A 27,458-nucleotide genomic window follows, 5' to 3' on the forward strand; every position below is an offset into this window, starting at 1 on the left:
TTCTTTCAAATCGCTTTTACAATTTGAAAAGAATTAATCGTTCAGCCCTAATCTAGAGTGACATGTAATCACATGAATTCCCTGAATGACTGTTTAGAAAAAATCAGTCTTGTTTATGTTTTAGGATCACATATGAAATGTGTTTAACAAAATAAGACACTTTGCTAGATGATAAATTCTATCTTAAAATTTGACATTTGAAAAACAGTAATTGATTAAAATGTTACCGTCTGTCTTTTGCCCTAAAGCATGGACTCTGTTGATCAAAGGTATTAAATAAACCAATGTCGGGACAGAAATTAAATGTGAAATAGGCTTTGGTTGATCATCGTTAAAATACAAAATGCTTAATGTTCTACAAATAGCAACAAGGAATGAAATGAAATCCTCACTTTACCTCACTTTGTCTGTATCTAATTGCTCTGTAACCCTCAAACTTGTCATCTGACATTTTAATTGCCCAAGAAGTAGGCCCAGCCAACGCAACCCCTTCCTGAGGTTCTGTTTATTATCCAAATTTCCACTTTTTCAACAGCTTTTCGAAAACTGAAAATTCATGGTTTGTGTTGTGACTCCCCACTGTTAAAAAAAAGGAGCCACCATACTTGACCTAAGATTGAAGGGAAAGCTTTGCTAAACTAAACTTCTGCTGTTGTGTTCTTTTTCAGGAGGTGAGTGATGCAGACATCATGGAGCTGGTGCACAGCTCTCTGGGGCGGATGACCATCATTCGTCAGGTCTTCCCATTGTGGAGAGACACCAACGTTCGCTGTATGAGAAACAATCATCGCATCGCTTCCCTGCTCTGTGACCCACAGGAAGGCTATCTGCAGTCGCTAGAGGTAGGGAAAAAACTTTGAAAAATGCCTCTTACAATCAATCTCAAAATATGGATAGATAACTAAAACTAATTATTGGCTAAATTTCAAGGCCAAATTACACTGAAAACTGTTGACAGATACTTTGCTAAACTAACAAGAAAAAAAAACTCTTTAATAAAGGTTAGTTAGTGATTAATTGTGTCATGGGTAAATAAGTTCCCAGCCCACATGGACTTCCAACGAGAAACTACAAAATTTGCTGTGGTAAAATGTTGTTTTTCAGATACAATGATAACTTTCTACATATTTCACATTACATTTCTAACAAAAAGCTTTATCTTTTCAAGCTCCACAAATAAAATCTGCCCAAAAAAAGTTCCCTTCCCAAAGTTTTTTTTTAATCATTTAGCCAGAAGAACACATTAAGAGTTAAGAGTGTGAAGAGTGAAGAGAATTAAGAGTGTTGTACTATTTTTTTTAAATTCATTGGTGGTGGTACCAAATTTCCAACTTTAGAGTTTCAAATGGCCACCCTAGCTGTAAAAGGTTGATAATGTATGTGGTCAGTTTTAATTAAGCTGGTTACTATGAATTCCAATGGTGGCAAGTTTTCAAATCAGGAAAAATATGAAAATCTCCAAAGGAAATTCTCAAATGACTCCAAATTCTCTACTGTCAGTGCAAATGCTCAATATGTTCCAAACCGTCACAGATTCATCAACAGAAGGTACTTTCAGAGGAGAGTCTGAGCTTTGAGGATAGTGAATGCACAACATTGAAGCAGTATGATGGATAAGGCTGTGTTGTGTATTTGACTACTGGCAAGGTTTTGTTTTTCCTGTTATTTTATACCTTTTGCTGCAGTATTTATAGTACAGCAATGTTGTGTTTTAGCAACAACCAGCATGTTTCACACACTTTCTCCAGCAGCACACAGGGAAACACTTGTAATGAGCCAGAGTGGCAGAACAATAAAACAAGCACAAAGTTTTTTTCCCATTCTGTGTACAGCACATGTGCAGTAAGGATTTATGAGCATGATTCCTTTGTGATCACGCCTTTTGCACAGTTGTGGTGTAGTGGTCCAAGACATCTGCCAAGTACCACATGTATGCAAATATGAACTGATTATGTATTCAACTGAACATAGATTACACTCCCTAGATGAGGCAATTATGGGAGACATGAATGCCTGTGAATAAACAGTCATATTGAGCTCAAGTCATTTACTGTTGTGCTCTTAAGTTTATGAATCCAAGTTTACTAAAAAGAGGAATACAAATAATCTTTTGTAAATTGATCTTAATGCATTAATTTAAAAAAAAATGAGCAAACATCCAACCAACAAATTTCTTTGTGAATGAATATTGGATCATAAATAAATAAATGTTCTTTAAAATACAGGGGGCATAACTATATACACCCCTATGTTAAATTCCCATAGAGGCAGGCAGAGTTTCAAAGGCCAATTTTTTCATGGGTCCAGGATACTATGCATCCTGATAAAGTTCCCTCGGCCTTTGGAATTATAATAGCCCCACATCCTCACATACCCTTCACCATACCTAGTGAGTGGCATGGGTTACTTTTCATAAGATCATCTCTCAATGCGAATTAAACCAGCTATTAAGCTAGCGGAAATAAAACCATGCCAAACTCTAGGCATGGTGAAGGGTGTGTAATGACGTGGGACTATTTTAATTCTAAAGGCCAAGGGAACTTTATCAAGATGCATCAATCTGCCTGCCTGAGTAACTTGGTACCTTCTTGGTTGTTTTTGTTTAACAATTTGTGAGTTTAGGGTTGTGGCCATTCTGGGGGTATTTCTGAACAGGAAACAAACATATTTCTGAGAATTTCTCCAACACATGTGTGACATAGATTTTATAGTAAAATCTACAAGAAACAGTTGTTCAGGATATGACAAAATTTGCCGTGATTAAACTAAGCCTTACTATACACTATATTGTAGTGTTAAGAGAAAAGTACTTCCACTCTTGGTTATGGGTAACCATAGTACAAAGTCACATGATCCTGCGGGGCCCGTGGTGGATGAGATGGTAAAGAAATATGGTTCTGCCTGTGTAGCATACTTACCGTGTTGGTCGACAATGTTTAGGTTTCCACAAAATGGTTCTTTGAGTACAGGAAAACGTACAGGTCTGCCACTACTCTCATTTCTTTTAAATCAAGGCTGAAGACCTGCCTTTCTTTAAATAATTGTTAGTTTCCTATACCAAAGTTGCATTGTTAAAATTATGTGACAATCGTATCTGCTTATATAATTTTAACTGCTCTTTAATGTTTCATCTTTTTTTAAGATTTTTTTGGGGCATTTTAGGCCTTTAATTGACAGGTCAGCTGAAGACATGAAAAGGCGATAGAGGGGGGAATGACATGCAGCAAAGGGCCACAGATCGGAGTTGAACCCCAGCCCACTGCATTGAGGAGTAAACCTCTGCCTGCTCCACCAACTGAGCTATCTGGGCACCCAATGTTTAATTTCTTATACTGCACTGTAATTGTTCTTTTATTTTATCTGTTTTTTAATTTCTTTAATGTTTTTTTCTTTAATTGCCTTGTTGTTGAAATGTGCTATTCAAATAAAGCTGCCTTGCCTTGCCTCTATGGGAATTTAACATGGCGGTGGGTTTACTTATGACCCCTGTATTTTAAGGAAGAACATTAAGGACAGCAATTTTATTTGTGATTAAATAATGTAACGTAAATACCTAAAAGGTTGAATTTTTCCAAATTTTTTAATTAAGGCATTAATTAAGATCAATTTCCAAAACACGATTTTTTTTTAATACATTTTTTTAGTCAACTTTAGCATGGGTTCCTAAACTTATGAGCACAACTGTGAATTACTTGAGCTTAATATGACTGGGAAAAAATGGCAGAACAGAGTAAAATACAGTTTAGAAGTAAATAAAATCTTTTTCCATTAACGTGCAAATCTTCTTAAAACTGTATACATTCATATTGTAGGTAGCCAAAAAACAACTTATTTGTTAATCTACTACTGAGATACCACAAGCTTAACAAAGGCTTCCATCATGGAAAGTACTTAGAAGAAATTATTCTATCTATGATTTGTATGAAGGATTTCTCAACCAGGGACCCTAACTTCCGGTAAATTCTGTATGAGCGAGCTGCCTGTCCCCAGAACACAGTAAAAAAAGACAGCCCAGGGTCTACAAACCTCAACAAAAACAAACTGCGCCAACCTGCACCATGAAACATAAACAGTGTTCCAGCCAATAACTAACAAGAAGGATTTGAGGGTGGGGGTGGGGGGTTAGTGTGCGGACGCACAGAAGGGAGGGGACAGGATGAGGTGGAGGGAGGGGCAAGCTAGTCTCGTTTTGTTTGAAAATACTTCGAACATCAACAAGATGTAACGTCACCCAACACCGCTTGGAGCACCTTTAATGTTGTCTCCTTAGACTTTTCTTTTGCTCAATCCAGCTGAGGTGCAATGGCTATGTTCCCTGTAGCTCTATTAAAAAGTTAATTTCCCTTTTCTTTTTTTTTCATACTTTGGACAGATGGCAAAACCATGTGGTGTGCGCGCCCACAGTCCTCCATAATTCACACAAAAGAGGGTTAAATATCGGGTAATGGCTGTTTAGGCATTTATCAGAATAGTTAACACTGAGGAGATTGCAGTGCTTTTCCTCTACTAATCCCTTTCACAAGCAGTCAGCTGTGGTGTATGCTCAAATATCCAGAGCTACTATGTTGCATTAGATCAGTACTGAGTGACCTTTAGGAAAGTGAACTTGACTTGTGTGATGTCTTACTACTGAGAGGCTTGGACTGAAGTCTAAATGCGTCATGAACTGAATGCCTGGAGGGGCAGCACGTATTGCTTCCATGGCTCTTCTGCTGTGGGAGAATTTGACTTTGACCCAGAGGATCTATCAAATCCACTGTCACACCGAGACAGGAAGGGTAGACATGATTCCTGACAGGGCGCGCTGCAGTCAGAGGAAGACAGTTGGATATATACGTATCCTATATAAAGATATCTCTCTCTCTCTCTTTCTATATATATATATATATATATATATATTATTGCATATATATAAAATAATTGATCATTAAATTATTTTTCTTTGGCCCCTCTATTAATTTCAGTTCACATCTTTACCTCTTGTTGATCATGCATATCATTAAACCTGCTGCAGGGAGTGCAATCCTATGATTGCAGCAAATTAAACCTCAGTGTTTCAGCAGAAAGTTTCCAGCAAGTGTAAACAATGGACAGTCAGAGCGCAGTTGGTGCTGACTTTACTATGCCATCCTTCAACATTGTTCTCATGAAGAAAGAAATTGGGTCTTCATCTCGACACCAAACAACATTGACAGACCAAATAAAAAACTGATCACCAGTTTTTTTTACCAATGCTTTCTATTTTCTCTCCAAGCAAGGATACAAGTTTTTATTCCCCACTGAGGTTTTCTTATTTTTTAGGTTTCTTATCAAACCTCACAGGACCAGACTAAAAGACAAGTGCCTTTGTGTCTGCTTCACTCACAAGGGTTCACCATGAGGCTGTGTGATATTTCTTGGAGCCCAAAAAAACTATTTGTTTTCTTTGTTGTATCCCGAGTTTACATTCTGGTCTCTGTTTCACAGCACTAACAACAACAACAAAATCCAAGAATGCATTTATTGATATGACTTGTTTTTCACTCTAACAGGTGTCCAATCTATACCTGTATGACAGTGTGTTGATGCTAGCCAACGCCTTCTACAGGAAACTGGAGGACAGGAAGTGGCATAGTATGGCCAGCCTTAACTGCATGAGAAAGTCTACGAAGCCATGGAATGGAGGATGGTCTATGTTGGATACCATTCAAAAGGTATTTGAGTTGGAAGGTTATTTTTGCTTAACAAAGCTGCTGCTTTGCATTTGGTGCTTTGTGTGAAATTATGAATTGTAGCTTCCGCAAAATTGTATCTATTCTTCGTTAAAAGGGCTAAATTTGATCCATTTATATTTGCTATTGAAATTTGTCATTGTTGCATGTCATGCTGCTTAAATCTCAAGTGTGACAGTAAGATGACCAAGTGGGGCACGAAAAACCACAAAGACAGGGTGTTCTTGTCATATTGTTTGATAAATTGATTGATTGATTGATTGATTGAATGATTGATTGCCATTACAGTTCATACTATTTTGAAAATTTACCAGAATTTGTAATAAAAAGGTGACCCAAAACACCCTTTGTCTGAAATGATCTAAAAAAAATACTGTACCTACAAGCCTGATTGATTAAGTGTCCGTTTAAAAGGATAAGTTGCATAAATTATATGGTATAATTGAAACTTCCCCTTGATGGATTGTATTCTGTGAAGTGTCACAGTTCAAATCTCGTTCCATACATTGCATGCTTTATACATAGTCAAATAAAGTTAATTTAATCAATGCAAACATTTAATTATACTAGAGGGATGTTGTGATGATAAATATAATGTACAAACGACTTTAGTGCTTGCAGGTGATTTTTATTTGCCTAGAACTAAACCTATAGAACAGTAAATAAAAAATAAAACTAGAAGGGCCCTCTGCCAAGGCCATGCCCTATCTTGCAATGTTAACGAAAGTGAAAAAGGGTTCTTCCTTGGCCCATGCTAAACCTTTCTACCAAGTTTAGTTTCCCATAATCCTACTGGCAAACAAATGGGCAAACAGACCAAATGGAAAACATGACCTCCTTGCTGGAAAACACCTACTACTACTACTACTACTACTACAGCACTTGTATTGTGACATCTCCCACAGTAACTATTTTCTACTTGTTGTTGCTATAGGGAAGGATCAGTGGCCTGACAGGAATGATGGACTTCCGTGCTGAAGGCTCTAATTCCCATGTACAATTTGAGATTCTTGGAACTAGCTACAGTGAGACATTTGGGAAAGATGTGAAACGGGTCAGTCCAAAATATTTCATATGTATATTTTGTCTACTTGTCTGTAAAGGACACCTCATGGGACACTTACTAAGTATCTGAGAGTGGGTCTGGGCAAGGTTCATTCACAGACCATTTCCAAAGGGGCATCATCAACGGTCGCCGCTCAAATGCCTCATAATGGCACAATTGGGTGGTCAATTCAACCAATCAGACCAATGATCCGGGTGACGTAGCAGCGACAGGCACCGATGGTTTGCTGCTCTTCGGTGGTCATCATGTTAAATATAAACAAAAATCTTCTTGCCGTTGCTGCATTATCATCGTGGTGTAAAGCCCACCTCAACGGACGTGATTAACACCTTAATTTGGAAATGGTCTTGAAGGTGCTCTTGGCCAGACTGACTTGCAGAGCAAATGTCAAATATGCATAATTGTCCCTTCTTTAGGTGTTGAGCAGGTACTGTGAACCCTCTGATCAAAATATAGCTTTTCTTAGACATAGTCTCAATGCGACCACTTTTGTGGGAGGAGAGCGCCAAGAGTGAAATTAAACTATTTCTCATTTTCTCAAAGCCCCCTGCAAACCTCTTAATTGTTATTCCAGACCTTAGAACTGGTTTCCTGCAGGTTCCTCTCTAATCGTTTATTATCCAGTACGTGTGGCTGATTTACTTTCTTTTAAGACCTGCAGGACACCTATTCTTGAGGATAAGAATTGAGCATATTTTCTGATAGAAATTCTTGGGGTCCATTCGAGTGCCTGATCGTAACAAATACTGGATAGCAAGGATTCCAACTGTCTACTGAGAACATTTTTTGAGTACACAGAGTTTTTGAAGAAAGGTTTTGAACAATTCTCTTTGGAAGTTGGTTGGTTTTTCCGGTCACCACCATCTTGCCAGTCAAAAAGAGTTTGTGTACACAAACAATGTTCTCATTGCTCAATTTTATGTGTAGAGCCCCTGGTGATACTTCAAGGTTCATGCTGTGTCGAGGCTTCTTTGTGTTTTAAAAATAGTGATTTTGATGGTATCATAGTAGTGCCCCGAGCACTCCAATCAAAAGGCCATTTGACCGAAAACAAAAATGCGGTAAATCTTAAAAGTGGCATTTCTGTCCTACTTACGCTTTTAAACGGAAGTTTGACTTGGGTACATTCACAAAAATACGCTGGGTTGCATTACGGCGAGAGTTACGCTTTAAATGTGTCTCAATCCCTTGGCTCCAAAGCCTTGCTGTTTGTTTGTTTAATTATTTTTTACTTTCTGGGATGTCAGTGAATCGGCTGTACTCCAATCCCTGAGAACCCCGGTAAACAGCCTAACATTTGACAGTGAGGTGTCAGGTATCAGTCTGCCCTCTACTGGAGCTCCTGTATTAACCAGATCAGTCTGCTATCATCTTCTTTTTAACCACACCAACCATCCTGGCCTGACCTGAGAACTGGAAAAAAGTTTGGAGAAATGTGTGCTCCTACTGTTAACTTTACTCCCAAAAACAAAGGATGCCACTTCCTCTTCACCTTTGACTCTTGTTAAAGTATGTTTGATCTGCTGTTGCTTGTTGAGCATAGACATTTTAAAAATAACGAGCAGGCTTTATGAGCTGGCCATGAAGTATTTTCTGAGAAACGTGTCTGATCTTTGAGTGTTGCAGAGCTGAAGTGAGAGATTGAGAGCATTCATTATTTGTGCACTCCTCTCTTAGCTGTAATTTGTTTGTCGCTGTGGATGTCCTGATTCAGTCAGGGACTTCTTGCAGAATGAAGAGGAATAGAGTTTCTTGGCAATCTATGTAGAGCAGGACTGACCAGAAGCAGTAATGAAGATTTAATCACCACTCAGCCTAACTGAAATCATGAAGTCAATTCATCATAATGTGGCCATTAGCATTAGCAAGGATAAGACTCACTGCATGTAGTGGTTACACACACACACACACACACACACACACACGCACACACAAACTTACACTTTCATGTCCTACAGCAGAGTCACACATTCAGTCACAGCGAGACACACACAAACAGTGGAGCCCTAAAGCACATTAAACACAGAAACATGTATTGTACACACTGTTTTGTATCTCAGACACTAAGAGCATGCAGCCAGGCAAACAGACAACAGAGGCCAGGGAGCATAATAACATGTGGGCGCTTGTATCTCAAAATCATTAGAGGCAGAAGGGGACAGCGAGGCCAGATAATGGGATGCCAAATGCATTCAGTGCTGTTGTTCATTAGCTGGCATGTCTATCTGTGCCTGCCCCACTACTTGGCAGAACCATTTACTGTGATAAAACAGACACAAATTCATGTACCTCTCCTCTCTGTTTCTCTATAATAGGATGTTTATACAGTCTATACATTCAGCATGTCTTGCCCCGTGTTGTGTACAGATGATATCAATCAAGAAAGGCCACGTCATTACATGGTTTCCTCCGCAATGTACTATAATGTCATGTTCTATGTGTTTTTTTTCCACTTCTTTTTGAGTGGAGTTTAATGGTGATCCCCCCCAACCCACCTCCAAACCACAGACCCGTCCTCATTTTGTCTCTCTCTCTCTCTTTCCTCCATTTTATCTCATGTCATCTCCCATCCTCTCCTCCCTTCTTCACAAACCCTTTCTCCCCTGTTTTCAGTCCTGGTTTCCTCCTTCTCCATCATCGTTTATCTGCATTCAGTCCATTTTCTCCCCAGCCTGATGGCTCTTAGATGAGGCGTCTTTCTGGTTAGACACTGTAATGAAGACTGAAATACTATTTCCTGGATGGCTACTGTGATTTTTCTCCACCATCCAGTGCTGCAGCAGAGTGATCGATGCTGTTGTTGTGGTTTTGGTTTCCCAGTTTGCTCTTATTGATGTGTCAGCTCATCTCTAACCAGATATTGCTAATGACTTCCAGCTTACACAAAGCTCTTCATAGAGAAAAGTCAATTCATTTGAATGTAATTGTTGCTTCTATCCAAGCATCTTGCATGCATCATGCAGTAGTTATCTCTTGAATGTGTCCACAGTAGCAGCGTTACTGTGTTGTTAAAAATCACATTTATGGTGACATTTTTACTATTCTATAGCAAAAATATAAGTAAAAATATCATCCTGATGCTGTATGTGTGCTTTATGTTGTGTATAGTCTCTGAAAAAGGGCAGCTACAAATTCTCCTCCTTCAATTTTCTGGTCGCAGGGCCTAAATAATGTAATATAGGCTATAGCTAAATAGCCTGACTTGCACTGGAAATAGTATATAGCTGGCTGGCTGAGACATGTGACTGTGCCATTAGCCTTAGAAATGAAGGAGGTGAAAAACAGCCTCAGGTTTAAAAGTTAAAGGTCCCATGGCAGTAAAATTTTACTTCGTGAGGTTTTTTAACATTAATATGCATTCCCCCAGCCTGCCTATGGTCCCCCAGTAGCTAGAAATGGTGATAGGTATAAACCGAGCCCTGGGTATCCTGCTCTGCCTTTGAGAAAATGAAAGCTCAGATGGGCCGATCTGGAGTCTTGCTACTTAAGAGTTAATAAGGGTTTTGGTTACCTCCCCTTTCTCTGCTTTGCCCACCCAGAGAATTTGGCCCACCCATGAGAGATAGACATCAAGCCTCCACCTTGCAGTGTTGCAGTCAGTGTTGTTCATTACATGCATCTAGCCATTTTTTTCCCAGGAATCCTGGCTGCTAACACTGGCCCAAAGCGAGCCCAAGTAGCACTAACTGGAGCTGATTCTTAACCTAAATAAACCTAAATCCATACCCCCAAAATCTAGCCAAATCTGAGTTCCATGTGCTCTGTTGCATGTTGTGTTTATCAAACTGCAGTCCTTAATAGCTGATTATTCATCCTGGCAGTATTTCATACTGGCTCATGGAGCTGAAATGGCATTAAATTGTCTCTAAAGGGTGCTTCTTTCTTACCAACAATAGCTCTGCAGGGTGTTGATAGAGTTGTTGATCCAATGATCAATTTGCCAGGCACTGAGATTTCTAGCTTTTAGAAACTTACTTTCTGGCTCTTACAGTTTAGTAAAACCTCCCTTAGCTGCTGGGATTTTCACCCGCAGGAAGATAAAGAGCAGGACTACGAAGCAGTAGTATTTCACTTGCCAAATATTATCATTACTTTATTTTACAAATTTGCACCATTGTATAGTAATGGCATATATCCATATCCAATTTAGCAGTGTGTAAAATAGTATTAGACTGATCAAGTTATTTTGCCACAGATAATTAAATGGCAACATTTTGCAATGTTGAAACGTAATTGTCAAATTGCCTTTTCTCACAGCCTGCATTAATAGGAAAGCATTGAAGAAGCACTACCCACTTCTGGTTGTTCTAGTGCCTCACTGGCAAAAGTAAATCCTCTTGAGGGTCTCAAGTCATTTGGAGAAAAGGGGATATTTTCCCACATGCCTTAATTTATTCTCTCTCATGTGCTCCAATACATCATAAAAATAAATGTTACCTTATCATCATTCAGTTCACTTAAAATGCATATCATCACCTATACTCCCAGCTCTTTGTTGCCCCCAATTTCATGAGGTGAAGTTTAAAATAATTTTAATTTTATCAATGGATAAATTGATTTGAAACCAAAATCGTTAATTCACTTTTTATGCTTACTGGTCATATGTTCACTTTTAGACTGTAATACTTTTTTTAAACCTACAGCTACGGCTTTTTTTGTCTTTCTTTATGTCTTGCATGCAGTCTTTTTTAAGCAATCTGATAATGAATGCTGAAACAGTGATGATAGAGGATATCTCTGCCAGCTGTATACTGCACTGACCCTGACTACTGATGCAGATACTTTCTTTTCTCCAAGATAACACATTGTATTTAAAAGCTATGTATGGGGAACTTGTTAAGTAAATAAATGCTGGAATGAAGGAAATAAGGAAATGCAGGGGAAAACGTCAATCAAACTACAGTAAATAATTACCCAATGGGTCTATAAGAAGTTTGGTAGCATGATAGGCTTGTCAATATGTAAGCACCTGACAAACTGAACTAGCAGTAGAAAAGAAGAAGAAGAATAGCAGCAACTAGCTCAAACTGTGGTTTGTTTTCATAATGATGCAGCTGAAATGGTTCCATGAAAGAGAAAAAAGGGCTTTCTATAAGATCTTTAGGAGATGTAATTCAGACAGATGTTGCGCCATTGATTCAGGACAATTTGACTTCCATCTCTTTGTGGTTTTCAAATGGTCATTGGGCTTTGCTCAGCCCCATTACAGAGGTTTTTTTCACGCTATTGAGCATCTACTGCAGGATAAAAACAAAGCATATAGTCATAGGAGGAAAGAACTGAATGTGTTGATCCACTTACAGTAGATACTATCTTGGTGACTGATTGCCACGCATATTTATAGGAAAAACTCAAATCCTCAATGAGCTGATACTTCAAAGAAAGAAGAAGGGAAAAAAGCTAGAAAGCCCTTTTTGAAGAGATTTGGCATCAAGTCACAAACTTTTTTTTTCTTTTAATCACATCTTTAAGGATATATGCATCCTGTTTCAGTGTCATGTCCTTCAAAATCTGGTAATGAAAGATCACTGTGTGTCCAGTGAAGTGAAAGTGATACTCGTTTATATGCAGGTGGTTTGTCTGCTGTATGTATTGTTTGTGACCTTCCCAGTGGCATGGTGGTGTGCAAAGCTCTGTGAAGTAGAAGTGTTCCTCTTTGGTGTTCTTCAGTTTACAGAGCAGAGATTGCTTTGTGATTTTCAATGAGGACGAAGTTGCTCATGGAGAAAATAGTCCCCTGTGAAGCTGGCAACACAGACTGACGTTTTTTGAGCAAAGTGCAGGGCAAATTTTAGTAGAACAAAAGGATGTAAATACATAATGCATAACTTTAAATTGTGTTTACAATAAACAGCTTCATGACTAACTACTCTCCATATCATTGTCATGCACACAGGGATTTAGGGCTGCAACTAAAGATTATTTTCATAATTGATTAATCTGTTGATTATTTTCTTGATTAATTGCTTAGTTGTTTGGTCTATAAAATGTCAGAAAATTGTATAAAAAGTGGATCGGTGTTTCCCAAAAGCCCAAGATGACATCCTCAAATGTCTTGTTTTGTCCACAACCTTAATACATTCAGTTCACTGTCACAGAGGAGAGAAGAAACTAGAAGACCTATGGTCTTTTTTTGAATGTACCCGAGTCAAACTTTAGTTTAGAAGCATAATTAGGACGGAAACATCACATTTTAAATTTACCGAATGTTTGTTTTTGCATCAAATGGCCCTTTGGAAGGGAGTGCTAGGAGCACTACTTTTGAACAATTTTCACATTGTGTCAAGCCTTCTTAGTGTTTTAAAAATAGTGATTTTGATGCTATTATAAAAATGCCAATGAAAGCAGTAATTAATGTGCTTACTATATAGGTACCTGTCTAATGTACAGTATATGAAAGCATGTTTGTGTTGCATGAGAGTTTGTGCTGAGAGATGCTTATTTCCTGTATTTCGTGTTGTCTTTGCAAAGCTGCGGAATGGACAAAGTCCATAACAAATGTCCCTTCAGGGACACTAAAGTACATCTTATCTTATCTAGTAGTGGCCCTGGCACTGCCATTCAAAAAGCCATTTGACCCTAAAAAAAGAATATGGTAAATCTTTAAAGGGGTGCTTTTGTCCTAATTATGCTTTCAAACAAAGGTTTGACTCGGGTACATTCACAAAAAGACCATAAGTTGAATTTTGGCTAAAGTTACGCTTTAACAAGCTTGAATCCAAGAATTTTTACTTTTGTAAAAAATGTTACTTTACTTTTTAAAACAATTACTCAAACCAAATTATCAAAATAGTTGGCGATTGATCTAAAAAAGGACAACTAATCGATTTATCGATTAATCTTTGCAACTCTACAGTGCTTTAATAAAGACCCTTGAAAGAAACATTTCATGAGAGACATCCTGACTGGGGAGCCCACACAAGCTGAGAGAATCTAAACATGATTTACTAGCAGTTTGCAGTAACGTTATATAAAGCAGTGAAACTCTTAAGACAGATGATCTGCAGATGGTTTGTGAAGAACAAACGATTTAATTTACAATGAATCCTCTTCCCATGCCTCACATGCTTTTATTTCATTCACAGTTGAAAGCCTTTGTTGATGCCTTGGGTAGCTGTAGTAATTGCTGTTTCCTTTTGATTGTATAATTATTTGCCTTTGCAAATGGTGACAGAGATTTATGTTTGTTCATTTTGTTTTTCCCATCCATCTCCATTGGTAGCCAAATGGAACATCACAAGAATACAAAATTATGTTTTTAAAAACAATATACTCAGTTTGTTTGGCTTTTCCAGGCTCTAACCCAGTCAAGTAAACGAACAAAGGAGCCTTGACATTTCATGAAGCAAGAGTTCAGGACTTGTGATGAAATCTTAAACTTAAAAATATCTCTACTCCTGTTCACGGTTTTGATCTCTTGTACCTTTTTCTACTTATTATTGTATGAAATGTCCAGATCTTTCTTCTTAAGGGCCCAATAGTCTTATAAACCTTTCCTCACTATGTAAGTGAGTCACATAAACTGCCTATTAAGATTCAGTTGGATGCAATTGTGCCAAAATGAGATGTGAGAAGTGTGCAGTTTCTCCTAGTCTGAATATGAGATGTGATAGTTTGGCAGCAATAATATCTATAGCAAGTGCTAAACATAATGTATACTTTAGTAAATGGTTATATTAAAACATATGCTGTAATAGTATTAACTGAATTTAAAAAAATAAAAGCAGGTATGCAATTCCTGTTAAACAGAAGACCACAGTGATCCAAATGAAGTATTCAAAAATATACTATTTGCATACTTTTATATTGTGGTATTGTACTGATATTGTGGAGTACAGTGTGTTTCTGTGGAAAAAGTATCTGGGTGATGGGGAATGTGTGTTGCAGAATGCGGTGTGCTGTGGCCACAATAGCCTGTTGTTTGGCCCGGAGCCACCATTCTTGTCCTGTCAGCCCAAATCTCATTGACCATGCCAAATGTTGTGTCAGATCCTTGAGAATTCTTGTCTAGCTTGCAGCACTGATTAAGAATTTAACAAACATAAGCTTTACAACTTGAGACATAACTCAAAACGTTGACAGGGTAGAATGAGAGTTTTAAAGATAAGGTATAATTTAGATTCAAGAAACAAATCCAAACTGTTGTGAAATTTTTCTGAAATTGTCTGTTTTTTTATTCTGCAATTTTTACATGATGAGCATGAGGTAAAAAACAAAGTATACTGTAGATTACTTACAAATGACAATTGAAAAGTGACAACACATTGCAACACTCAGTTCTGGAGCTTCAATATAGGGTCCTAATAGCATACTAATGGCCAACGCTTGTTGTCTTGGTAACCAGCTCAAATTTCAACATGGACAATAGCTACTCTGTGTTAAATGTCAAACTGAGTCACACAATGGCAGTTAGATGGATAACTTCACTTACAGCTCCCTCATTTTGTTATCCAGCTAGCCGTTGTTTATTAATATGGTGTATGTCACCTTTGTCTCTCAGAGACCTGCTCCATTTTTATCTATTTTCCTCACCTACCTGATTTTCCTTTTTCCCTATCAGCTGGCATCTTGGGACTCCGCTCGTGGTTTAAATGGTAGCCTAAAGGAGAATCGGATAGAGAGCGGTATGCAGGGAGTGACGCTGAAGATTGTAACATTACTGGTAAGTGGTGGGAGTACACTGAATATAACAACTCTTGACCTGAGCAGGAAAATGTCTGAGTAAGACAACAATAATCACAGTATAGAGGCAAATGTACCAACACATTCATTAAAGGAGAACTTTTTACCTGAATCTTGATCACTATATATCTCCGAGTACCATCTATAGAAAAAAACGACTGAAATCGGTGCTAGCAACGGGACAATTATAGATACACTGTATACACTGTTCCCCTGACCTCAAGTACATGTTTGTAAGATGCCAGCCATTTTTTTCTACCGAGAGAGCTAACAGTAGTGATCATCACGGCTGTGTATATTTCACCCGACGCCAATGTAAACACGGCACTCTCTCTCCTGCTGAACACCATAAACGGACAGCATCGGGCCCACCCCAACCGTGTTCATATAATCGCAGGAGACTTAATAAGGCCAACTTGTAGCACAGACATTTTAATTGCATTTTGTGTCTGGTAAGAACCACAAAGGCTCTTTAGACTATGCCCCCACAACTGGAATTTTAGCTAACTGGGAGCTCTGGCTATTAGCTGCAGCAATTCCAGTTTGCTAGCACCAGTGTTTTTTATTTTTTTATTGACAGTACTGAGAGAGCTTGATGTTTTTTTTGCCTCCAACAGTGCCTTTCAGGCATCTAACCCTAACCTTAACCCTAAACATAACTAATTTTGAGTTGCCTGGAAGGAAATGTTGGGGGCAAAAAACACCAAACACAGATTCAGGTAAAAACGTTAAGTTGTTCATTACACCCACAGATTAAGCAATCATTTCATTTCTTTCTTTTCTTTCTTTTTACACACTCAAACACAATACTGTGAGTCATCTCTTTAAAGCTATTCTGCATAGTTTCTGCCACCCCCATGAGGAATTCTAAGTAATGACAACTAAACTGTCAGCGCATCCACATGATACAAGTCTTACGCGACCGTGCACCGCCCCAATGCCCCCTTCACACCGTTGCTAGTAGCCAAGGAGAACACAGAGGATTAAAAAACATGGTGGAAGAGGTAATTATCTTCACAGTTTCTGCACGGGAAAGTCACCGGACGCCACAATCTTCTGAACATAGCCATGCTGAGAAATTCAAAGAGTTTGGTGGAGCTGATAGCCTTAATTAGCTTTGTAGCAACTCATTTGGCAATGGCTTAAATGTAACAGACGTTCATTAGCATCAAAAAGTTACCCACTAAAGCTGTAACAGAAAAACGTGTTTACTCATTAATAAATTAATTTTGATGAATATTTTGCCTTTGCCTTGCTTTCTTAATATTCAGCCGCAGTCAATGACAACCAACATTCCCTGCAGATGTTTCACAATAAAACAATGAGTTTGCATTAAAAAAGCATACAGCTACAAACAAGCAGAGTAGACACCAGGACACCAGATAAACACTGTTCCCCTGACCTTGAGTACATGTCTGTAAGAGGCCAGCCTTTTTTTCCACCGAGAGAGCTAACAGTAGTGATCATCACGGCTGTGTATATTCCACCCGACGCCAATGTAAACACGGCAGCTACAAGCAAGCAGAGCAGACAACAGGAGGGCTTCTTACAAAACATTGGAATTCAGTAAGTCATGTCTCTAATAATAGCCTCTCTTAACAAATTAATTAATTTGTTACCTCAGTTGAGTTAAATATCTGTTTGCTATTTGAGAATTTACTGTGATAAACAAACAGTTCTAGGTGTTATCACAGGAGGATGGAGAACCAACAAGGAAAACACACAAGAACTTAGAGAACTAGACCTTTTCTAATCTACTTTGGTCATACTCACTGAAAAGGGGAAAGTTTAGGTCCTCTTCTCCATTTTGTCCTGTGAATCTAAAGCAACAGAAAAATAAATCCTACTTCACAGCAGTTTTTCTTTAACTAAATTCACCAATTCTAGCAGCTAAAGTCACTTCCCGCCCCCTCTCTTCGTTTTTCCTCTTCTTCACACATGATTCCCCTGCACCATATTTATTCACATAAGTTCTGCACAGCTCACCCCTGGCAGTGTCATTTACTCAAGTAATTTGCCCCTGCCCACTTTAACACCCCTGTCCCTTCTCTGTCCCTCTCCCCTGTCTTCTTCAGCTCTTTTTAGTCACTTATTTAATTCTGCACTTTCAACCCATAAAGAAGAACCATGGTTGGGTGCAATACATTTAAAATTGCACTGCTACAGTTCATCAACATGGAAATATGTTGATGAACTGTAGCAGTTGCCATGGCGCCATGTGTTATGGGTCAACAGTTGCTGGGGACAATATTTTAAGATGAAGTTTAACTTAGATCACCTTAGAAACTCTTCATAAAGGCATCACCCCGAAGTTCTTAAGATGACTGAATCTGTCCTTGCTTGAGAAGGTTATGGTGCATCTTGATAAATGACATGCCTGTGATTAAGTACACATACTGTACACTTTTTCCAACGTCCGAGGATCATTATCATTCTGAGTAAAAAAAAAATACATTATTCATTCAAACAGGAAGAGCCTTTTGTGATGGTGGCAGAGAATATTCTGGGTCAACCGAAGAGATACAAGGGTTTCTCCATTGATGTCCTGGATGCCCTGGCCAAAATCCTGGGCTTCAAGTATGACATCTACCAAGTCGGAGATGGGAAATACGGCTCAGCACTCCCTAATGGATCCTGGAATGGCATGATTGGAGAACTCATTGGCAAGGTTGGTGTTTTATTTTTATCTCTGTCAATCAATGTCCAGATTTCAATCCAAATCCTTTTTTGGGGATTTTTTTTTCTGGGAGTCCGGCCAAATTGTCTAGTTTTAATATTGGATACAAATTATATTGCTCAGTGAAGTGGGAAAGATTGGACAAACATTGCACAGGCCAACAGACGCTACATGTACATCAGTTTTCTCCAGTAGTCAACATCACCGATTGATTGAACTGGGTCTGATTTCTGCCTTTTAAAAAGTAACCCTGATAAGGTTTGAGACCTTGCCAAATGATTTTATTGGTCATAATGATAATGGAATTTAATTCCCATTGATAGAGATAGAAGTGTTTTTTATTGCATAGTAGCTAAATAAATTAAATGAATCTCAGATGTAGGTACTGTAACTTGACGAGAAAGCTACAGTGTTAGTATGTTCATGTTTCAGATTTCAGACATTTTATTACTGTAAGGTACACTCTCAACCATATCCTCAAGACAATGCAGACTGGAAATAGTGTGGACTAAAATCCAAGATTAGCAAGAAAGGCACTCAAGGGTTAAAATTTTTACCAAGGCCTAGTGATCTCCCTGGTTAATAGCTTCAAAGTCAAGAATGTACTGGGTAGATAAAAACATGATGATGAACGATCATTGTGTCAGAGACAAATTGTCTGTCGGAGAAGACCGAGACAGATACTTGCATTTTAAAATTGAAAATGTGGACTGATGGTGGATCTTAAGGAAAAGTATTAGTGTTAACAAAACCATTAGGTTTCTTCTTTTAGGGATAAAAATGTACGCAACAAATTTCCTTCTAATTTGACCATTACCTTTGCAGGTGGCTTGATGTAGAGCTAGAGAAAAAGAGACAATAAAGTGTATCGCCTGTTAGAAGTGTGAATAAAGTGTGATGGAAGCTCATTTGAAAACTGAAGTTAGCATGATGGAGACACAAGAGCAAAGGTCCCAGGATCACCAAAATCTTTTCCTCTTGGGAGTATTTAAAGTTGGCCACAAGTTTTTAAAATATGCCACCAACAAACCAACCTAACCTCTTCAATGATTACAAAACAATGATCAATTTATGGAGGTCAAATATGCTAAATGTGCTACCAATGTCTAACAATGTACAAACAATTTTTTAAACACATTCTGTTGTTTCAAAAAGAAATGTTAGAAAGTGACTAAAACTGACTCTTCATCCGCAGCGAGCTGACTTGGCCGTATCAGCCATCACCATTACCCCGGAGCGTGAGAGTGTGGTGGATTTCAGCAAACGCTACTTGGACTATTCAGTGGGAATCCTGATGCGCAAGTCAGAGGAAAAGATCAACATTTTCTCTTTGCTAGCACCATTTGACTTGGCAGTGTGGGCGTGCATCGCTGCAGCCATCCCTGTGGTGGGAATCATGATCTTCCTGCTCAGGCGCATCCAAGCAGTGCGCTGCCAGAACAATGTAGGAGGCCATCCGCCGCCTTCAGTTTCCACTTCGCTTCAGAGTGCCATCTGGATTGTCTACGGTGCTTTTGTGCAACAAGGTGGGTGATAGCGTTTAAGTCTGGCCTCCACAACATGAAAGGACTGCGGTCACAAATCTAGTATTTGTCATATGTTGAAGGGGCTAGACTCAGACAGGTTTTTATTCTACCAAATCATACATCAACCTCTTACTAGTAAACACTTCTCTGTTTAAAGGTGTGTTAACTGCTAAAGTAAGTGTCATTGTTAAATCGATAAAAAAACAGCCTGCTATTGATCTTCAGTGACACCATTGTACACTAAGCACGAGCCATGCAGTTTTTAAATGTTCAATCCTAAATCTAAGCAGGAAAAAACACTAAAAACTACTTCAAGTAATTAAGGACAGAATATTAAAATATAAAGGAGTCCAATTAATGAAAACTTACATTTGGTTGTCAGTATACAGCAAATGCTGATTCAGTAGTGAGTCAGTTTGATGCACAACGCCCACCCTAGCATTTTCTAAAGGTGCCCTTGTCAAGGAGAACATCCCCACTTTAGGTCTGGTGGTGATCCAGGTATGTCCGGTTTGGATAAATGACTACTTCAGCAACTGATGTTAAAGCCTGAACAATATCTATCAAAGTCTGGCACACTGCCTATAAGCCTTTTTTAACCCACCCACTATATTTCAAGACAAACTACATTACATGCCTTTTCTCTGCTTCCCCTTTTTTTCTCTTCATTTCTGGATTGCGTTCCAACGTTGCCACTTTTTGTTTCAGTCAAGTGCATTTAATTTTTTTTCTTGGGATGATGTAGGTCGCTTTGATATGGATCTGACTGCTGATGCATAGTGAGCCTTTTTGAGAGAGCATAAATGTTGCAACCGTATCCCCCCCCCCAATGTTTTCATAATGATATGCCAACACTTGGCTGAGTTCTGCTGTATATTCATGAGGATCCAACCACAGAAACTTTCCTTTTTCAAACAGGGACTTCCCTTCTTTTGTTCCATAGAAGGTCAGGGAGAGGTAGGAAATGATCTGAAACTGTCTCGGAGAACTAATCAAAATAACACTTTGTCATTGTCATAAGAGTTAAATCAATTTGTTTCAATGATGAAAGAGCCTGCACCAGCGGATGGTTGCAGTAGTGTAAGATCCATTAGAAGTTTCTAGATGCACATTTCACATTCGATGATCTTAAGAAATCATTCAAAGCCATATTTAATAAAAATGACTGATGCCGGAATGCTATGCATCTGACAAGGCCGTCCGTTTTTTCCCCAAACTGTCCTAAGGGTGCAGCTGTGTTGATTGTGACACTTTCAGACAAATATGTTTTCATTACATTTCACACTTCTGAATCTCTCAGATGACATTTCTATGGCTTTACTCTTCAAAATTAAAATGTGTGCTGGCATTTTTCTCATGCACCTCATAAGCTGTTGGATATTTTGAGAGAGAGTTGGTACGACACAGAAAAAGTGAAAATAGAAAAGCTAATATGACAATCCTGTCTTTTCCTCTCAAAGAAAACAAGGAAGGGCAAAGTATGAAAGACATGAAGGAAAGAACAAAAACACGGGGTGAAGAATGAATATTAATGAGTAGTAGTAGGCTATTTGAAGAATTTAATTGGGTAATAAAATAAAAAAGTGTGCAAGTAACATTTCTGGCTGGATGTTTTGAATAGTATGGTTACTTTTGGGAAAAAAATTTACAGTTATCACATTAATTCATCAGATGCATATAGTTGTCTGATCCAGTGTTACATGCAAATATGAAAATTATCTCAAAAGTGAGAAAACCTTACAGCAGCTTTAACACAAAATGGTTGTTTGCAGTGTGTATATTATGTTTCTGGTGGAGTAGGAATCAGAGAGTGATGCTTTACAGTACATAGTAAAGAGGATGACAATGTGTGCTTCCGGGTGCAGTATTTATACCTACATATTTATACCTGCTCCTTCACAGGCAGTGACTCCATCCTGGGATCGGTGGCTCTGCGTATTGTCATGGGCAGCTGGTGGCTCTTCACCCTCATTGTCTGTTCGTCCTACACAGCAAACCTGGCTGCTTACCTCACCGTGTCACGCATGGATAATGCTGTCCGGTAAGGCATAATACCTTCATGTTTACATTGTTTAAATTGAGTCAAATGCACTTGCTTATTGTGGAACCTCAATATAGGGAAATTAACTTTAAAAAAACGATTGATTCATTTTTGCTGCATATATTTTCCATGTACACATGCACTGTATACACCTACCATAATGGTCCTATTCTGTGGTATTTTATCTCGAATGTGAAAAACACAGAAATGAACTTGCAGTTTGTAATTTCTTTCTCTTATTATTTATTTGATAGGGACAAATACAGTATACGTAGAAAATTGCGCATAAGCCAATGCAATGTATCCCAGCATTCCATGTGTTATCTCCCTTTAAAGAAAAAGGTGTTTGGTTAAAGGAGGAATTTCAGTACAATGCTTCACAATTCCGTGCAGTTGAAATTTCTAATGGACAATCCATAGGCCTGTAAAGGTTGAAACATGTTGCAGAGAGCCTGAGGAGCCCGGCCAAGTAAACACTTGCGGATAAGATTGACGATTGTTCATGCAATTTACTTAGCATGTTTAGGTTTTTCAGGATGTGACACTGGTGTGATCTCATTGGCCTTTGTCTGATATTTTTAATTTCATGATTGTATAGCCTCTCTAGGGGTGTAGTTGCCAATAAACTTGCCTGCAACCATGAGAGGACTTAGTAACTGAGGTGTAAGAAAAATCATTAAGTGCATATATATATATATATATATATTGGCTGTATCAAATGTTAGTAAGACTATGTGTAAATATTGACTTTTACAGTTCTACTATTTATTTTTGTACAATTGTCAAATTTCAAGTGTGGGTCATATGTCAGAGATCTAGATATTGTACCTCAGAAACTTGATTGATTGATCGTTGACTGATTGTTTTTAACATCTAGTTCAGCTGATGTGGGCCGTCACCCAGAGGAAAAACATATGGACACTGTTTTTTTTTAAGTGTCAAACAGGATTTTGCTTCTAGGTGCTTTGACAATATGTATCTGACACATTTCAACAAAAAAAAACAGCTGTAGCCTTTTTAATTTGACACACCTTTAATAAAAAATAAAAAAATGCTACTCCTGAAATTGACGTAAAGCAATCCTGGGTGGAGGACGTCACACTCCGTTGGAACCACAGTGTTACAGAGTGATGCTTCTTTTATCTCATAAACGATTTTTGCTGAGTGCAGACACCTGCTACAGGAGCACATACACCTGACAACAGCTAGACCACTTTATTTTTGCATGGCATCAAGTTACTTAATTAGCAACAGCCAATATGACCTGCATCCTGTGGCGGTGAAATCAATGGTCAGGCCAGCTAAAGGTGAGGAGCTGCTTCCTGAATGTTTTGCACACTGAGCTTTGAGAAAGAGAGAGTAGAAATAACAGACTTGGTACCATGGGAGCTCAGCATATTTTGCAAGCCTAGGTGCCAAAACAGACTCAATCGCCAGTGCAACCAAATCATTTTTCACATCCACACACTTTGATTTTCCCTCTCATAGGAAGGGAAAGCTCACAGTGTAGAACCCAGCTGTCATTAAGTAATCAGTGCTGCAACATTAGCAGGCTAAGGTGGACGGTACACAGTAGAGTTCAGTTAGAAAGGATTGGATCAATATTGGCTTTATTTTATCCCACACCAAGCCATTACAATATGTATGGATCAGCCCTCTTTTAAAAATTTGAATATATATGTATTCTGAATCACTGAAGCAACTGACCCACTGAGATATACTTTATGGGACAACTAAGGACTGTCACGGATAAATTTTAAAACTGCAACAACCTTGAACAACTAAAAGAGCACTCCACTGATTTAGCATTGGACTCCTATAACATTGTCAGATGGACAGTTTAAAAAGACAAAGAAATTCAATACAGCAGAACCAGAGATATCCTCTGTTTTTATTCTTCGTTAAAATCTGGCACCTGCATTACGCACATTGATGTCTCGCATTGGCAGACCTATCTCCACAGCGCTATGGAGGAAGGTCTGGCTCCACCTCACACATGGAATAGTAGGAAAAAAACGCTCTGGGTTGTTTGCATTTCTTTAAACCAATCACAATCGTCTTGGGCAGCTCTGGACGCAGAGATGGTGGCTCTGCAAAATGGTCTCAGGAAGGAAATTGTTTTGGTGGAACTTTTGCCCCCTGCGAAACAAAGGCCACATACAATATTAACAAAAGTTTGGTAAACAGAATACAGTAACGTGAGCTATTAAAATTAGCTGGATACATGGTTAAATGTAATTTGCTCTTACCAGTGTATCACCACATGCACTTCGTCCACAGCAATCCCTACCAATAGGTCCCAAAATGTCCCAGATAAAGTAAATGCCATAAACATATTATTATAAAATCTTTAATAATCAATCATTCCCCAAAAGAACCAAGCAGGCCTGTCTCTTTGCACAATCCACATTTATTCAAATTCTTTATTTGAGCGTGTACCTTGCTAGCTCAAAGTTTGTTGTTGTTTCCTGAAGAGAAGAGAACACAGACAGTGGAAGGTGAGGGATATCGTGTCAGATGTCTGTCAATTATTGGGTTGTTGGGGGGTAAAATGTGAGCATTACACTTTTGTGTGTATTACTTTAGGAACTTGTAACTTCTAATGTTAATGCTCAATAGCACATTTAATTTTATATATTAAATATGTTTAATTATTATTTTATGTAATCATGTTGAATGATTTTCTGTACATCTTTTGAGCTATTTTGATCATAGTAAGATCTTTTGTTTGGTCTGTCTTCTACTCTGTAATTTTTGACCTGCTGTCTAACAACTAGCCTATCCTCAGGCCAAATGCTATTTATCAGTGAACCCAGTTTGATGTGCTGTCTATCCCCGAAGAATGGGCAAAGAGGCATTTGATTGCATTGGGTTTGTCTTCTGTTGAACAAATAGCCACATGTGGACAGGCGTGGAGACAGAGTGAATGCTAAGCAGCACAAAGCAGAGAGAGCTCGTAGACTGTGTGGGATTCACCTCTTTGCTAACCTAAATTCAACAGATTTAAGACAGTAAAACTTGAGACATACAGTATATTCATGAGAGGTCAAATGAGGTAATAAACTGTCAGGCAGGCAACCATATTTGTTTGCATACTAACTTGTACGTGTGGCTTTCATTATTGCGAGAATAAGAGCAAATCAATGCAATTTCAAAATGTTAATTGGTTTCTTCAACTGCAGCATTTCAAACTAAAGTAGGAGAGAGCTTTCTTTAGTATTCCATTTGCTTTTCTGACATGCATAGGTCACTTCTTAAATTGCCCAGCATCAGGTCTTATTTAGCAGCTGTGCATTAAAATTACCTCTGCTGCTCAACTTCCCATTTACATCATCTTTGTGACTGAATACTCTGCTAAATTTATATAACATGTTATACTAGCGGTGGTCAATCAAAAAATAATTTGTGACCCTGACTTTAATTTGCTTGCAGGTTTAATAAAGTTGCCAAATTAAGACAGGAGCAAACAAACAGAAATCTAAAGGACATATTAAGGATCAGGTTGATTAACATTTTTTGAAGGATCTGAGGATTTGTTTTCTAAGAACTGAAAAGTAAATTGTAATGCCTGGAGTCACATCAGAGCAGCAAAATGCGGGAAAGTGATTGCTTCTTTTTATTACAGAGACAGAAGAAATAACACCTCTGATAACCTCAGGAATGGGGGTTATTTGACTTAATGAAAAAATTGCCACTCTTTTCAAACTTGCTTCTTGTTCTCTACCTGACCTCCCATGATTGATTTCCTATTATGAAATGAATGTTCATCTAACAACAAAACACAGTTGTAATTTGCAACCAAAGCACAGGTTGGAAAACTCTGGATTGGCCCTCAATTTAACCCTATCATTTCCACAGATGCATCTAAAGGTCAGGACTAGAATCCCCCTCCTTTGAAGGCAGTGACTGCTTTTGCAACAATTTAGAACCACTGGAGACAAGATCAAGTACATTTACATAGGACATGTTGTGTTTATGAGGGACCATTGCTGGTTTTCCCATTGTCCTAGGGAGCGTATTGGGGAGGTATGGTGATGATCATGGGGAAGTAACAATAATGTAGGTAATCAGAGAACGTGTCTGCATGCACTGTAGTAACCTGGTTACTGTTAATTGATGTATACATGCAGGAAGTCAGTAATCAGAGTCATCCCTTATTCCCCTGAACTAAAGTGTCTGTATCTTACAAATGGTACCATTTTGCTGCAGATTAGTTTCAGTTTTTGTCTGACTGGGGAGGAATAGGTTTAAATAAGAGGATGCATCACTCTGTAATTATCTCTCTTTTCATCTAGCTGCTGAGCTGTTGGTTTCCCTGTCTACAGCCGTCTGTCACACACATGCATACCAAAAAAGCAGATTAGAAAACCAGTTTCCCATTTATGTGGTAGAGAAATCAGCGGTCTCTAGGGGAAATCTACCTGGGGAAATCTGGTTTCCCTAATCCCCTACACTCAATTACAATAACCAGGTTTGTCATTTACTGGAGAAGGCACACTATAAGCAGGTTACTTAATTGCATGCAAATAAACAGACTGTATCTTGGCTTGAAAAAGAAAAGGAATTAATTTCACAATGCCCACAAAACCAGGTCTTTGCTGCCTTGGAGCCATTGTGGTTGAGATAGAAAGGCTGTGCTGAACCCAAATTAAAGTATGGGAGCAAAAAAACTAAGAATTTGGATTTCTCTATTACAATAGGCAGTTTTTTAATCTCCCTCTCCAGACGCACTGTACCTGGAGGGTTCCCTCACTGCTCAGTTCTAGGCTCCATCATTTTCCCCTCTCATCAAGATAGTCTATAATCTATCTCTTTTAACGCAAATGATAACCTAGGTTTTAATTAAACCGGGTGACCAATGAACAACTATGAAGTACCTCACAGAAGAGGTGAATACCTAAAAAAATCTGAAATTTCTTTCCTGCTTTGGAAATGTTTTTTAGAAAAGTATGAGCAGTTTGTCCACCAAGACTCTGACACACATGACTTAAAAACCATATAGAATAAGGGTGCAGTTCAGCTACTTTCATATTTTACTGGTTTACTGCCTGTAGTACGTACAGTATAGTTTGTGGATTTCTGCGGACCTCCATGAGACGTTTCATGTTTGCTGGTTGATTGCAGCAGTTCTCTTATGCTCTGCACCGCTGGGAGATTAGTGTACTGGTGCCATGGAGGGAAGCCAAACACTGTTCATCTAAACAAACTACCCACAATGCCATGACATTGAGTCGGATTTAAATCAGCAAATATCTTTAAACCAGAATTTGCATATTATACAGTCCATTTTCTTTAAACTCTGCATGGCTTTTGTTTGCTCTTTCTGCAAATAAGCCTTTACAAAACGCCTACGCCTCTGGACACAGAGGTGAAACAGTGTTTGTTTTTCATCCACACTTGTTAAACTATTACATGTGCCTCTCTTGAGTAAGTGTGAGAGGGAGTCAGATTGGTTTCTTAACTTTCTTTTCCTCCAGCATATCACAAGGATGAATACTAATTAGTGGTACTCTTTGGCTAAACTGCTTTGTTTTTAATGTTGCTTTAATTGTTATTGCCAATTTTACATGTATACAGCTAAATACAATCATGACCACCTTTGATTCCAGCAAGAACACATAGAGGAAATTAGTGCCCTGCACCTAGGAAAGAAGAATGTTCTGAATGTGTATCTCTGTAGCTGTGAATGGCAGTTAGGAAGAAACTGTGTGTGTGTGTGTGTGTGTGTGTGTGTGTGTGTGTGTGTGTGTGTGTG

The 27,458-nt window shown here is 38.5% G+C and overlaps 1 protein-coding gene across 3 annotated transcripts in view; it reads left to right on the plus strand.

Annotated features, from left to right (window-relative positions):
* The window catches only part of grid1a (glutamate receptor, ionotropic, delta 1a), a 251,913-nt gene that overhangs the window by 211,368 nt on the left and 13,087 nt on the right, over window positions 1–27,458 (plus strand). For all 3 annotated transcript variants that reach the window (XM_032540950.1, XM_032540948.1, XM_032540949.1), the window contains exons 6-12: window positions 669–842; window positions 5,532–5,693; window positions 6,646–6,765; window positions 15,338–15,439; window positions 17,930–18,127; window positions 19,332–19,662; window positions 21,565–21,703. In XM_032540950.1, the coding sequence (XP_032396841.1) occupies window positions 669–842; window positions 5,532–5,693; window positions 6,646–6,765; window positions 15,338–15,439; window positions 17,930–18,127; window positions 19,332–19,662; window positions 21,565–21,703 (1,226 nt within the window). The remainder of the gene's footprint in view (window positions 1–668; window positions 843–5,531; window positions 5,694–6,645; window positions 6,766–15,337; window positions 15,440–17,929; window positions 18,128–19,331; window positions 19,663–21,564; window positions 21,704–27,458) is intronic.

This window comes from Etheostoma spectabile, chromosome 17 (assembly GCF_008692095.1).
Source record: "Etheostoma spectabile isolate EspeVRDwgs_2016 chromosome 17, UIUC_Espe_1.0, whole genome shotgun sequence".
Lineage (NCBI taxonomy): Eukaryota > Metazoa > Chordata > Actinopteri > Perciformes > Percidae > Etheostoma > Etheostoma spectabile.